This window comes from Caloenas nicobarica, chromosome 5 (genome assembly GCF_036013445.1).
Source record: "Caloenas nicobarica isolate bCalNic1 chromosome 5, bCalNic1.hap1, whole genome shotgun sequence".
NCBI classification, from domain to species: domain Eukaryota; kingdom Metazoa; phylum Chordata; class Aves; order Columbiformes; family Columbidae; genus Caloenas; species Caloenas nicobarica.
In genome coordinates this window covers 33583335-33598387 of record NC_088249.1, presented here as the reverse complement: position 1 = coordinate 33598387, position 15053 = coordinate 33583335, and the positions used below count along the sequence as shown (strand labels likewise).

Genomic DNA, 15053 nt, shown 5'->3' with positions numbered 1-15053 from the left:
GAGTTGTTGAAAATGCTTCTATTTATTTTTATTTACCAAAGAGTTAAAGGAAGAAAGCTGGAATAGGCTCATAAGCAAAGTGTATATATGAGGACAGATAGAGAGTTAGTACTTTGCATAACAGTGACTGAAAAGAGACATAGTCTGCAATTATTTTAGAACTAAATACAAGGATTTCTCTTTTTCTTTTCTTTTTTCTTTTCTTTTCTTTTCTTTTCTTTTCTTTTCTTTTCTTTCTTTTCTTTTCCTTTCTTTTCCTTTCTTTTCTTCTCTTTTCTTCTCTTTTCTTCTCTTTTCTTCTCTTTTCTTCTCTTTTCTTCTCTTTTCTTTCCTTTTCTTCTTTTCTTTTCTTCTTTTCTTTTTCCTTCTCTTCTCTTCTCTTCTCTTCTCTTCTCTTCTCTTCTCTTCTCTTCTCTTCTCTTCTCTTCTCTTCTCTTCTCTTCTCTTCTCTTCTCCTCTCCTCTCCTCTCCTCTCCTCTCCTCTCCTCTCCTCTCCTCTCTTCTCTTCTCTTCTCTTCTCTTCTCTTCTCTTCTCTTCTCTTCTCTTCTCTTCTCTTCTCTTCTCTTTTTCCTCTCCTCTCCTCTTCCCTTCCCCTGTCCCTCTCCTCTTCTCTTTCTTTTAACCTAAAATCTAAGTTTATGATTTTTTTATTTAATTACTGTGCAGCTGTGATTGTGGGTTAGTGGATTAATGTGATAACGATTAATGTCTTGCTTTTTTCTTTATATAAATAGGATTTTTTAACACACTGAGCATAAAGAATATAACAATTATAAATTCTCAGATTTGATTCAAAGTAGGGAAAATTGCATGTGTATTTTATTATACTACAGTTTTGATCCATTTTGTACCCCACAGATGAGAAATGTAACTATTGATTAAAACTCTTTTTCCACAGATTTTTATATGAGTTATCTCAGATCCCCAACTTCACAGAACGAGCTCAGTGTATTATCTTCCAGTCAGTTTTCTCTGAAGGGATAACAGCAGTGCACCGGAAAGTTGATATCATAACTCGTGTTTCCAAGGTAAGCCCCCCTGAAAGCTAACTAAAAACATAATTGGAGTTTCGAGTCTTTGTGCTTCTTTTTGTACCATAAGTGATGAAGCTTAAGCCTGATTATTGACTTTTCAGGAAAATAAAATTATATTAATTTTTTTAGCTGCTTATAAGATCAAAAGGAGGAGGAAAGAGGGAAGGTGAGTTGTGTGTGATGCCTTATGTTCTACATAGGAAAATTTATTTCTGTTTGAATGGCAGATTTTTATTTATTTGTACATTAAGTAGGGTAATAGGTAAACTCCATAAACTATAAATGAAATATCAGACCAGCTTAGTACAGGGCATTGCAAACTAACCTTTTTTTTTACATATCAGTGTTGATGCCATCAGCAATAGATGCCTATCATGTTCATTAGTTTATTACTTTCCACTAATACCTATGCCTTTCTGTTAACCGTGATGTAGCAAATTTTTTAATACCTGACAAAGCTTTACCTAAGATTTCTATACTATGAATGACTAAGTACAAGATTTTGAAATTGGAAAATATAACATGAAAAGTAGAATGAGATACAATTTAAAAGAGGAACTAAATAGTGACCTAAAGCATCCTGTCCAAGCCAGGTTGCGTGTGTTTGTTTGTTTGTTTGTTTTCCAAATTTAAAGATTAGCTTTTGATTATCTTTGCTGCTGCAGAGTACCTGTACTCTACCCCTTTGGATTTCTTGGCATATTCTAACAGTAAAAATAGTTAGTGTTTGCTTTCCGAAGGAGGCATAAAAAAGGAATCAGTTTTGTACAACACAGGGAAAGTGGTATTGCCATCTGTTTACTTATGAGGAGCTCACACTACAATTGATTTATCCAATGTGTAGTATAAGGCTACATAGTTAAGAATTAGGCCTGTGGCCTCAGATTCTCAGTTGACAAGATAGGTGTCTTCATATGTAAATTAAAATAATTTATTAGTTCTCCGCTGTATTTCTAGATTTCTTAAGTGTTTTGAGGCATAGTAATTTAGTCCTTAGCCCTGGTATATCTACATTAAGTATGGATCTGGAAATGTGAATTACCAGACCACCAGGACCAATGCAAATCAAACTGAATGTGACAGTCCAAGTCTAACCTAGTGGCAGCAGAAATAGCACATCTCCATTTGACTGTGCGTTGTGCAAACTCATGATAAACTGCTTCATCTGTAAGATTTTTGAAGGCTACTAGGTATGTTTAATAATCTTCTTTCATTAATCTATTTGTCATCTACACAGTCTATGATGCCATACAATTTGCCTCATATGGTTAAATTAAACATAGTTATCTTAGGCAGATAGTCTAATAAATGCTTCCCTGAAATGCTTGATTCTTGTACCAGTTTTAGCTTCCTTTCCCTACAGGGGTAAAAACAAATAAGAAACAAAGCCTCTAACAAAAAGAAAATTAAAAAAGCTCTTTTATATTAGCGATTAGAATTTTTGTGCCAATGGAAGTTACAGACTAGTATCCATTTTCCAGGCTTTGCTGAACATGCCAAGTGTAAAGGAAATCTTAGGTTTGATTCTGGCTTTTGGAAATTATATGAATGGCGGGAATAGAACCCGAGGTCAAGCTGATGGATTTGGTTTGGAAATACTCCCCAAACTAAAGGATGTCAAAAGCAGAGTAAGTACTCATTTAAAGATAATTAAAGATTATTAAAGATAATTTTTCTCAACTGACTTTTTTTTGTTCCATCATCTGTCAAAATTTGATCTTTTCTTATTTCTTACCATTCTTGTTTGAAAGAACATGGCACTTTATACCAGAAAATTGCTTTTTTCTCTCAACTTTTTATCCCCTTCTCCTGCACATGTCCATATTTCCATAATCTTCAAAATCTCCAATTTATCCTATTCAGTATTATTAGGATAATTATCTTATGTGAGAACTTCTCAATGTCTCTCTTACTAATAGGGACTTAATTACAGTAGGTCAGAGAGAAGCGAGAGAGCACAGACTGCTGAAGTCTTCTTGAGTAAATGTCCCCATTCTTTTTTCTTGCTCTTAAGGTAGCTCTATGTGAGTAAAAATATTTTTTAAATCAGATTTAAAACCAAAATATCAGTAAAGGTTCAGTGTGGCACATACACTAAGGAATTTAATGTAAAGGATTAAAATATGAAATATACAGGATTTTAACCCTCTTCAAAGAGGTGTGTCAGGCCCAACAAGATATTTTCAGTCTATTTTTTTTGAATTGGCAGTTAAATGGATGTAGGGCATGAATTCTGAATGGCATGCACAAGAAAATGCTCATAGATGGCAGTAAATTATGTGTCAAAAATTGTGAACCACTAGCACGTTTTTGATTAGTCATGCTAGGATCAAAGTCAGTCTCAAATAAACTCTCAACACCTTTTGATATGAAGTTACTTTGTTCCTCACTTTAGTAGGATGGAGGAAGAAGTGCTAGATAATGTAGGCAACGGAAATACTGCTCAAAGTTGTTCTTTGCCAAAGCATACCTAGACATCACATGGATATATGAAACAACAAAGAACAGGAGGTATTTTCTGCTGATGCTGGTACACATTTGGAGGGTGAGAAAAAACCCTGTTCTTTCATGTTCTTCCTCTTTTCCTACATAAAGTGCTGTCTTGAACTGTAAGAAAGGTAGACTTTAAGCTTTTGTTCCCAGTTGTGCTTCTTATATGAAGGAACATGTTTTTGAAACATGCAATGTCAGGAAAGCAGTATATCTGGGGAGCTTTTTACTTGTGAATAGCATCACTAACAAAATGTAAAAACACATTTAAGGAGCTGTTCAGTGAGCAACTGTATTAATGAAATTTCTTCCAATGGATTTGAGTCCTTTGTCTCCTGAAGACATTGAGATGCTGGAGCATGTCTAAAGAAGAGCAATGAAGCTGGTGGGGGGATCTGGAGCACAAGTCTTATGAGGAGCAGCTGAGGGAACTGGGGCTGTTTAGCTTTGAGAAAAGGAGGCTGAGGGGAGACCATATCGCTGTCTACAACTATCTAAAAGGAGATTGTAGTGAGGTGGGTGTCGGCATCTTCTCCCAAGTAACAAGTGATAGGACAATGGGAAACAGTCTCAAGAGGTTTAGGTTAGATTCTAGGAAAATTTTCTTCACTGAAAATGGTGTCAAGCACTGGAACAGGCTGCCCAGGGAAGTGGTTGATTCACCATCCCTGGAGGTATTTAAAAAACTTGTAGATGTGGTGCTTAGGGACGTGGTTTAGTGGTGGACTTGGCAGTATTAGATTTACAGTTTGACTCAATCTTAAAGGTCTTTTCCAACATAAATGATACTATGATTCTAATTCTTACTTTCCTCTTCACTGCAATGGTTCAGGTCTTCCCTATGACCACTTTTCTTCCAGTCCTACTCCATGGACAAGACACAGTACAAGCTGCAGCTAATCTAAAACCAGGCCAAGTTTCCCAGTACTCAGGTGTTCATTGGTTGACCAGCTGCCATGAAATAAAACGTAAACCAACTGAAATTTGCCTGACTTTTCTCAGCAGAAGTACTAATTTCAGTCTTGTTCTCCTATCTAACCATAAACTTGTAAGAATTTAATTGTCTCTGGGACTTTCCAATTTGCCTGAATTTAGCCAGCACGTTCCAAAATTATGAGTTATGAAAAGGAGGGACAGATGTACAGTATGATTGCGTAAGACCGCTTCTTTAGCAAAACAAGCTAAAAAATTACAGTATTTGCAGTTTCCTGGTAGCCAAAATAAATACATTATTAGTTTAGACTAGTCTCCAAAAAAAATCCTCAACAGGGCCAGCTGGTACAGGCAGACGTGAAACCTCAGAGGTAACTGGCAGACTGCATTTGCGAGGAAGAAGACTGCAGTGTCTTGTATATTTGAAAACTAAGGTATTTTTCCTTATCATACTTCCTATCATATTCTTCCTATCATACTCTTTTTGAGAATTGCCAGCAAACAATATTATGTCTAGGTAAGCTGAATTCCAGGAGCTAAGGTAAAGAGTCAATGTGAAATACCTCTTGTTTCATATCGAAGTTGTTGTCACAGGAGCCTAGAAAGTTACTTGATATAGAGATTTGTTTTTTAAATGTAGCTCACCACTTCAAAATCTCTGTGTTCTGTCTTCTGCAAATAGTCTTTAAACCAAAGTAATAGGTTTGATAGTTTAGCATATAGAAAATGGAATAACAAATGTATTTTACTGTAAAAGTACAATCAAATGTTCATGAGTCACCTCAGTTCATTTTTGTCATATGACAATGTCTTCAAAAACTGTTATACAAGCAGAGTGGCTTTGTCTGCATTTTGACAGCAATGACTTGTTTAGTTAAGAATTTTACTGGCGTATGATATTAATAAAATATAATGTGGTGCAGGCTCTAATATAGGCAAGGCAGCTCAGTACAGGAAGTCAGACATTGTTCACATACGAATGTTTGTCATGATACCTGTCAATATACAATATGAAAACACATCCAAAAAAACTTCAAAGATATTCCAGATATAATTCCCTATATCGTGATTCTTTTATGTTGGTGAACCATACCCTGTAACATATAAATTGCAGTTTTACACTTTTCTTTTATTTCATCTGGCCTGTGCTGACCCAATGACATGTAACAACATAAAATGATGTTGAGTACAGTTGTTGTATGCAGGCACATGGAAATGGTGATTCCACAAAGTGAGTAGTAATATCCATATTTATAAGTCAGCTGGGCATGAAATATACTTGTTAAGCACAAGCTGTCTGGTTTTATATTTGGAGTAAAATATGAAAAATATCTATGCCTCTTTCAAATCTTTGTCATAGATGAATTGAGACTAGAGGAATCAAGAAATTCAGTTCACCTTAATAGATCTGAGGTGACTGTAATATTTAGTTAATATTATATTCAAGAATAATTTATTGATTAATATTATTATTCAAGGGAATATTATTTTTTCAGTAATGTCATGTACTATTAAAAAATGATACAGAGACAGCTTCTTCCACTGCATGTTTTCTTACCCAATATTTAGAACTGAAAGAAGCTCTAGGTCCTGTGGTGGTACGATCGAGTCTATGTTATAAGGATTTTTTGGTCAGTAATGCTAGGGCTGAAGATATTGTGAGTCCTATTTCTCACAGCAATATAAACCAATATTATATTTATTTTGGAATAGAGTAAATTTTCACTCAATTGAAACAGTGTCAATTACACATATTTAAAATAATATATTTATTTTTTCCTAGGATAATGGTATTAATCTGGTGGATTATGTCGTCATATATTACCTGCGCCATTGTGATAAGGTAAAAGATTTGTTTGCTGTATCTGCCTCTCCAAAAGTAGGTTTCTTTAAGAGATTATAAAAGAGTATGCATTAACTTTTTAAAAATCTGAATACAGTAGCTCTGATGGAAAAATAAAATCCATTTCTTTTGCTTTCTTATAACAGTCATGGACCTCAATAGGTCTGAAATTTGCTATAGGTTTATATGATAAGGCTTTGGAAAATTTTACAGTAACTGTTGACCTAACCACTGCAGGTGACTGCCTGTGACTGTTGCAGACAGGCCCAGTGGTCACTCCAGTCCTGCCTTCTTGCCTCCTGGTAGCTGTGACATTGTAAATCTTGTTCTGATGTGGTAATACCGATTTCTGTCTCATGACGGAATGCAAGGACAGCTTGGTATTTTCAGATAGGGGAGTCAGCTGACGGGGAAGAAGTTAGAGGTTGAAAATGTAGGAAGAGATGTGGGAGTTGCTTTGAGTGAGTTAGATTTATGAGGCTTTCTTACATGTATCAGCAGTGCCCAAAATTTTTGAGTAGAAAATTTGATCTATTGTCTTTTAAATGAAAATGTCGCTATTAATTGATTTTATGTACAAAATTGCTTACTTTTACGATTAAGAAGGTGCCATTACCTAATTTTTGAACCTAAGACTAGTGTAATTTTTCACAGCTCTATGTCTGTTTGAATACAAATATTTTTTTTTCTTAATTCTTACATAAGAATGTTGAATTGATGAGTTAGTAGTCATGAGTATTTTTTCCAGGAGTAAGACCAAAGTGAGGACTAAAGTAAGTAAAGACATTTCCCTGCCCATGCCACTGGGCTTGGACTAGATGATCTTTAAAGCTCCCCTTCCAACCCAAACCATTCTATGATTCGATGATCTCTAACGCTGGAGAGTCTGTATGTCACGAGCCTGTGGAACAGCTCCTGGCGCTGAGCTGTAGAGAAGGCTAAAAAATAGCAGATATCTAAATCCGTACTTGTTTTCTTTCCTTTTTTTTTTTTCTTATTTTTTCTTTTTTGTTGCTTTGGCAGGGAAATAAAACATCATTACTTTCATTTAATAACCCATCTTGTAAAAACCTTCATAACAAAAGCAACTTTTTCTAGCCTGTAATGTTTCTCAGTTCTCAGGGTACTGACTTAAGTATTATTTTCTGCTCTGTAATAATGCTGAAGCTAATGCTTTTTAATTCATTTATTTAAATATACAATGTTTCTACAAACTTTCCACCATACTTTAATTTTACTTCAGGGAATTTTGTAAAACAAACCAGTTTATCTTCCTTGAGAGGAAATGCACACAGTGTAAATGTCATCCATTGTACTTTTTTTCCCCCTGAATTTTCATATCTTTTATTTTTTCCCTGTTTATAAAAAAATTAGTTCTCCAACCTATGAGTTTTCCTTTATTACAGACTGTAATCTGTGCACGGGTAGTATTTTAAACTCCATAGTGTATGCTTACACACACCAATGTCATGTTAATACCATTTACATACTTTACCTGTTAAATTTCCACTGAGGATATTGCTCTGAACCTTGTAAGGTTTGTTTTGTTTTGTTTTACTTCTGATTTTTTTTTCTTACTGTGCTAAAAATAAGATAAATACTTAGGAGTTCCATACAGACAGTAACCCATGTGATTTATTTAGCCACATAAACCTTCAAGTGTATATTTTTATCTCTATAAAATACTTCAGGCAGTATATAAATGTTGTTTTCAATTTATGCTTATAAAGTGTGTGTATATTTAATGAATTGGGAGACAGTGAAACCACAAACTTTTGGCATAAGATCACTTGTTGCATTAAAATAGGCATTCATGTTATCTGTTTTTAAGAAAGTTCTAATCCCTTGTCTAAACCTTTATTGATATAAAATGAACTGAAATGTTGTGAGCTCAATGCTGTTTCATAGTCTAAATTGAGCACAGTTTGCTTTACAACTTCTAAAAGGAAGTATCAACATTCAGGATGGTCAGGATTTCATCTTGAATGATACATATGTTGTTTTAGCAAGAATGATTTAAAATACATTCTTTTTTGCAGTTTTATAATCGTTTCATAGATTATGTTCAAAAAAAAGTAATTTATTTCACTGCAAATGCATTCAATTTTCATAGTGGCCTGTTTGTTTGTTTGTTTGTTTAGGAAGCAGGAACAGACAAGAGTATTTTTCCTTTACCAGAACCACAGGACTTTTTCCAGGCCTCCCAAGTTAAGTTTGAAGACCTAATAAAAGATTTAAGGAAACTAAAGAGAGATCTAGAAGGTAACTGGGAACTTTCACATTTGTTCTGCTAACAACAAAGTGCCATTTAAAATGTGACCTTTATGAGGTTTTCTTATTGCTAATTAGGTTTATAGTGTTGATTCATTTAGAGTTTTTACACTGTGGCGCAAATTACTTACATAAATTAGAAAGAAAAAAAAATTCAAACTCACGACAATAAAATGAAAGTAAAAATCCTGAAAAGTTATTTTCCCTTTTATAATCAAAAGGTCCCTAAAGAAACCTTTCTGAAATTTTCTTTAGTTATGTGTGAATTTTCCTTTGCTTTCTCCAGAACTGTGTGTTTAACTGTAGATATCTGTTAGTTCCATAACATAAATACTTTCTTCAGTATTTGTATAACAACAATTTAACAGCTACAAGAAAGAGTTGAATACTATTAATGTAGAAATAAAACACAGATTGCCAAGGCACAGCAAAGGGAAATGGAAAGCTCCAGTTCAAAATATTTTCACCCTGGGACATAAAATAAACATTTTAAAATGTTTATTATAAAGAGGGGCTCAGAAACCCAACTCATCTATCAATCAAGGTACTGAGTGGAAATAAAGTAGGAAGGGTTGCTCTCTAAGTGTTCCAAGCAGTTTCATTTTTATTTTGTGCTTCATATGACTTTCTAAAATAAATCCAGCAAATGATGACTGAATATTTTAAGCCTGCTTTTTTGTTAAGGAAAAGTTCCTACTTTTACTGAAGCAGTTTTGTGTAGAAAATGGAACTTAGGGCGAGAATCTGCTATAAAGCCTATAAAAACTTTACATCTCTGCATTAAAATGGAAGAGTCCTTTAGAATCAGTGTTGAACAAGATGATAGTTTTTAATTCACATTTTCAAAGTAAGGCAATGAAAACTATTACAAAATAACTTATCCTTACAGGATTAGGTCACTGCCATCTTTAGGATAGTTTCAAAGGTTAACAGTGGTAGGAAAGTATCAGTTGTTGTTTGTTCGACCCAGGCATAAGTGAGTGCTCTATCTCCTCTCATCGCTTGGCCCTGTAAACCCCTTGGCCTGCCCTCTTTTGGGCTAGTTTGTGCAGAAACATGATCTGTGTTTGATCTCGTACTTTTTCAGCGTGTAGTCCTGCTGTCATGCATCTTAGTCTTGCAGGATCTGCATTGAGGCTGTGACATTCACATCGTATTTGTTCTACGCTGCAAAGACACAGACAGCAAGTAGGAAAAGCTAAACACTTTAACTGACTCCTAAAATAAAAACTACTGTTTTCTTGTAATCACTGATTTCTATTTTCTAAAGGAAATTTTCTTAGGTATTTATAGAAAATCTAGAGAAATTGTTGTGTTGAGCTTGTTTTCATAATTAGTCTTTGTAAAGGTGTATTTGAAACCCAGCCAAACAAATTAACATATAAAGTTAATGATAGCAAAGATTTGAAACAAAGAAGATGTGGAAATGTTTTCAGATGTTGGTATTTTATCACTCAGAAATATGCAGGAGAATTCTAACAAGCATTCCTGTGATTAGTTTCTTTTATATTTAAACAAAGAAACAATCACTCATATAAAATATGTATCTCCGTCAAACATTCCCTTTTAAATTTTTTCTTCAGATAATGCTGTAGTTTAGTTTTAAATCAAAATTTTAATTGAAGAGGTTATAATTTTAACACGTACAACAAAGATTTGATGAGTCTCTGTAGTTTATTGTAGTCATTAAAAAGTCGTGGCTGCTGGCAGAATACCAGTGAAAGTCTAAAACTGAAACAGATGTGAGTAGCAGAAACCAAGTCCAGAGAAGCATCGGGCCCAGCTATCCAGACAGGCGCGGCCCTTCAGATGTAAATAATTTGAACAATATTAACTGGGGCTGCCTGTGTTATTGGGTACATCGGATTTATTTCACAGTTTGGTTGGCTAAGGTAGTCTTAAACAGATTACCTTGGGAGTGGGATGAGACAAAGGTAAGAAATGAAAAAGGGGTTTTCTTGTGTGTCATTACGGAATGAACTAATGTTCCCGTTAGTGACTTACTTTTTTTTTCTGAGGTTTGTACAGAATGATTTATAAAAGATAAATATCACCTCTTGTGCCTGAAATGTCAATTTTGATAGACACTTTTCATGATAGTTGTCATTTAGTATTTAAAAGTATTTTTTACTAGTTTATCAAGGCATTCATTCATCTTTCTATCATGGATCATGAGTGGCGTGTCTTAATGGGGTAGACCTCTGGTTTGAAATACCTAGACACTGTGGAACCAAAAGTTCAAATCTAGATGGAGCACAAACCCTTTCATCCTTTTCAGATAAACAGATTGAGTTCCATACAATTTGCTATTTCGAAGCCTTTCAGGTTAGACTTTAAAGGGACAGACTAACTTCACTCTAAAGGGATTAGACTAAAGTGTGGCTCAAAAATTCAAACAAATTTTTGGTGAACCTTAATCCAACAGGTTTTTAACACATATTTCAGATCAAACTTTCAAATCATGAGCATTTTTAGGATAGAAAGAATGATAAACAAAAGCATGCATTTAATATAGGCTTTTAAGGGGAAAGAAGTGCAAAAGAATGCAATATTAAATAGTGAGATGAAAATTTTAGAGTTAGATCTGGTTCCACTTTAAAGTCACAGGAAAAAAATGCTTTCTGTAAGCTCAGGTTTTTACTTCAAGTCTGTATAGTCAGTCTACTTCCAGGATTTTCAAATATTACATAACAGCATAAGCGGATAAATTTATTCATTTAACAGGTATTAGCTTTCCAGTTAATCTTTTTATTTATGGAAAAAAGTTTTTGCTTTGCATCAATGTTTTAAGATTGTAAGATTTCCATTTCCTTTCCCTATGACAAAACACAATTTCCCTTCTAGTCTGTACAATGCCACTTGATTGGTATTCTGGAATAAGCACAGAATATTTGAAATGTATAATCGTAAGAAGATTTTTAGAAAGAAAGCCAAGGTATGCTAGACTTGTATAAATTTTACCATGAAGCTTTTGCTAATCTCTCTCCAAAGTTGGACAATCTTAATTATTCAAAATTAGTTGCGCTGTAGATGGTTTCCATCTGTCACACTCATTGCTCTTCTTTGCAATACGTTTAATAAAATTTTAAAATGCTGCTCCATTACACAAAAGAAAGCAATATTAGATTCCTTGTATCATTTACTGTAATGTTCATTATAACTTCTTAGTATTCTTGACCTTAACAGCTGAAAAATCAAATACATTTATTGAATGGTTAAAAATGGAAACCAAGGTAGGTCAACTCTTTCAAGAGCACATCTTTATTTCTTGTAATTAATTAAATTTCCTGTGAGATTTTAACATTCTGACCCCATTGAAAATCCACATACCTTTTACTTTCACCCTCTTTCATGAACACCGGTAAAGATATTATTTGCCATTTTCATACTAATATTTTTTCAGTACTGTATATGTTTTTTAGATTTTCACTAACTTAATTGAGTATATATGTAGGTGTTTGCACACACACATATATGACTAAAGAAATAATTTAATCTAAAATAGAAACAAGGCTTCATGGGTCAGCTACCTATACTAATCAGTTAGATTTCAGTTCTCCAGGAGATACTGCTTGAAATTGGGGGCCTCTTAACCTAATTGTTGACAGATCTGTGTCTTCCATAAGTATGCGAAACTAAACTTTTCCACATTTAAGTAGTGGAAACTCATCAAAACTTCAGCTTATGGCAATCCCATCCTGTAAAATTGTATTAAAAGGGAAGCAAGAAAAAACATGCATTAAAAGCTGAGAAATGACAATGTTACATGGGCTGTTTCCACATAATTTTTCATACAGAAGTATTACAAGTATCTTCAAAATCATAGAGAAATGCAGGTGGCTTGGTTGGAAGGTACCTGTGGAGGACCTGTGGTCCAAAGCCTTTGAGCAGGACTAACTTCATATTTAAATCAGGTTGTACAGGGCCTTAGCAAGCTCAGTTTTGAATCTAAGAACAGAAATTCCAACACCCCTCCAGGCACCTGTTCCTGTGCTGAATCATTGTCTTGAATATTTTTCCTTATCCATTGTGAGAATTTCCTGTGCTGAAACTTATTACTTGCTCCATTTAATTTAGATGTGCATATCTGAGAAGAGTCTGGCCCCATCTTCTCTATAGCTGTTCTCCAGATAGTTGAAGTGAAAAACTAGATCCCCAGTTAACTTTCTGTTCAGGAGGTTGACCATACCTGGCTTCCTCTGCCTCTTCTTCAAGTGCTTTTTTTATTTTCATTCTCAAACACCTGCATGACGATATATATATTCTTTTTCAGATATGAATATGTATGTGTATATATATTCATATAGATACATATATTCTCTTTTGTAGAAACAAATCCAGTGCATGGGATGTGACTAGCATAGTGCTGCCGTACCGATACCAGCATCATATAGCTAACTAGCCCTGTCTCTTAGCATGGCTGACCAGACCAGGCTAAACTGTTGCATCTACATTGCTCTCATGCAGTGCTTCTTCAGGGAGTTCTGTGTCACACTATATTGCAAAGTGGATGTGTGTTACAAAATAAAGACAAGAATGGAAGAGAATTTACAAATAAGAAACGGGTGGAGGTTGAAACGGGTCACCAATTCTTGGTTCTTGCAGTCATTGTCACTATAAATAGAGACAAGGAGGAAGCTGCAAAACCAAAAAATAATCAGTTCATGCTCATTTAAGACTTAAACACTCTGATTTTCCTGATTTAAAATTCTGAACAACATCTGTTTTTATCAAGGAAGAGTTTAATCAATATTATTCACAAGAAGTTAATCTAAAATTCTTAAATGTGTGTGTTCACATAAGAGTCTTCAAACTGAGTTAAAGGTTTTTGCAACAAAATGTCCACTAATTAACTACATATATTTTTTTTTTCTGGAGATTAATTGATGTTTTCAGTTACTGAATTCAGACATTTTCAGCTTTTGTTGGATTTCTATGTAACCACAAATGGAGAAATTAATTGAATGTGTTATGATTTATCCAGACGAAATAATATGTTAGTTCAAACATAATATGGCCTTAGAGTCTGTGTGATGGAATAGTGTTTTAGTATAATCATGAAACAATAATTAGCAATAGGGCAACAATTACAGTGTTGAGAGGTTTTGTCTATTGTTCGATTTGCATTATAGACAGTAAGGTTACTGGATCATATTCTGAAAATTCTAAATATTTTATCAGTTTGAGTGTTAGCTTTCTAATTAATTTGTTGGATCAATAGATGCTTCTCAGTAAAAGCTGATTGTTTAGTCATTACAAGAGGATAGTATTCAAGACAGCACCAAAGGCCTTTTTCTAAAATGCCTATTGAAACCTTAGTGCAATTTAAATGAATTTTTTAAAGTCAATTTAAAAGTGTCATTTAGACATCTGAGCCACATACATGTTCTAGAAAAATTTTCCCAGCAGGAGCAGAAAAGTTATATGATACTTTCTAGGAACTAGTCACTTTCATTTTCTTCATGTTAACTATGCTTTTACATTTAAAAATTCACCTTAAAATTTTGGAAGTGCAGGGAAACAGAAATTTGAACAGGGTGGTGGAACAAGAGGCAGCAAATAGGTGACCATGTTATTTATTTAGACATTAGCATAAATGGAGCACATTGTTTTGTACCTGTTGAATATTGCCATATTTTTGCACTGTCCAACATTTACGTGATATATTTTGAAGCAATGCAGAATGGTGTAAGGAAAAGAGCAAAGGACAGCTTCGTACAGAAACAGTGATTTTGTTTTCAAGAGTTGACAAAATGACACACTGTTCCTCCTCAGAGTTTTCCGACCTCTTTTTGAATAGTCCCTTGCCTCAGTAGGATGAGATATATTTCAGTTTGTTTTAATTTGGCAAAGATACAACACAGGCATTAAAAACCACAGTTTGTGTATGTGCACTGTATTCTATTTTACAACAAAACTAACATTTTGACAATGTTCCATTGGTAATGTACAGATGTGAATACATTAAGTGTAAATTTTCCTAAGTGGATCATTTCTTAAAATTCCATTAGATTTTCTAGTTTGTGATAGTGGAGAATAGTATGGAATGGTTTTAATAAGATTCAGAAATATAATAGAGATGCAAAGCAATGATGTTTAAGAAAAGTTTATTCCCTGGAAGCAGATGTCTGCTTGTGTGCACAAAGGTGAGGGAGAAAGCTTTCTGTTAATTAAACAATAGCATGCTGTTCACTTTTTTCTTTTGTAGGGTTTGGTGGCGTTTTTTGGCTAAAGAATTCTTGGAAATTTATTGTTAAAAATCATTTTGCAAATGTTAAGATTCTAGAATGAGTCTTGGAAATACCACAGTTACGATTTTCTGGGCACTTTTCTGTGTGCACTTTACTGTGTGTAAATATACGTGTGTGTGTGTGTGTGTGTCTGCTAAACATTAGTTACGTAACTATGTAGTATACATCTGGGAGCAGGTAGTCTACATCTGGGAACAGGAGGAATATTGTCTCTATCCATGTGTATGATG

The 15053-nt window shown here is 34.1% G+C and overlaps 1 protein-coding gene across 1 annotated transcript in view; it reads left to right on the top strand.

Moving 5' to 3' along the window:
• FMN1 (formin 1) overlaps positions 1 to 15053 on the top strand; it is a 137870-nt gene that overhangs the window by 80367 nt on the left and 42450 nt on the right. Inside the window, exons 9-12 of the mRNA XM_065636384.1 lie at positions 900 to 1029; positions 2517 to 2663; positions 6242 to 6301; positions 8443 to 8563. Coding sequence (XP_065492456.1) covers positions 900 to 1029; positions 2517 to 2663; positions 6242 to 6301; positions 8443 to 8563 — 458 coding nt within the window. The remainder of the gene's footprint in view (positions 1 to 899; positions 1030 to 2516; positions 2664 to 6241; positions 6302 to 8442; positions 8564 to 15053) is intronic.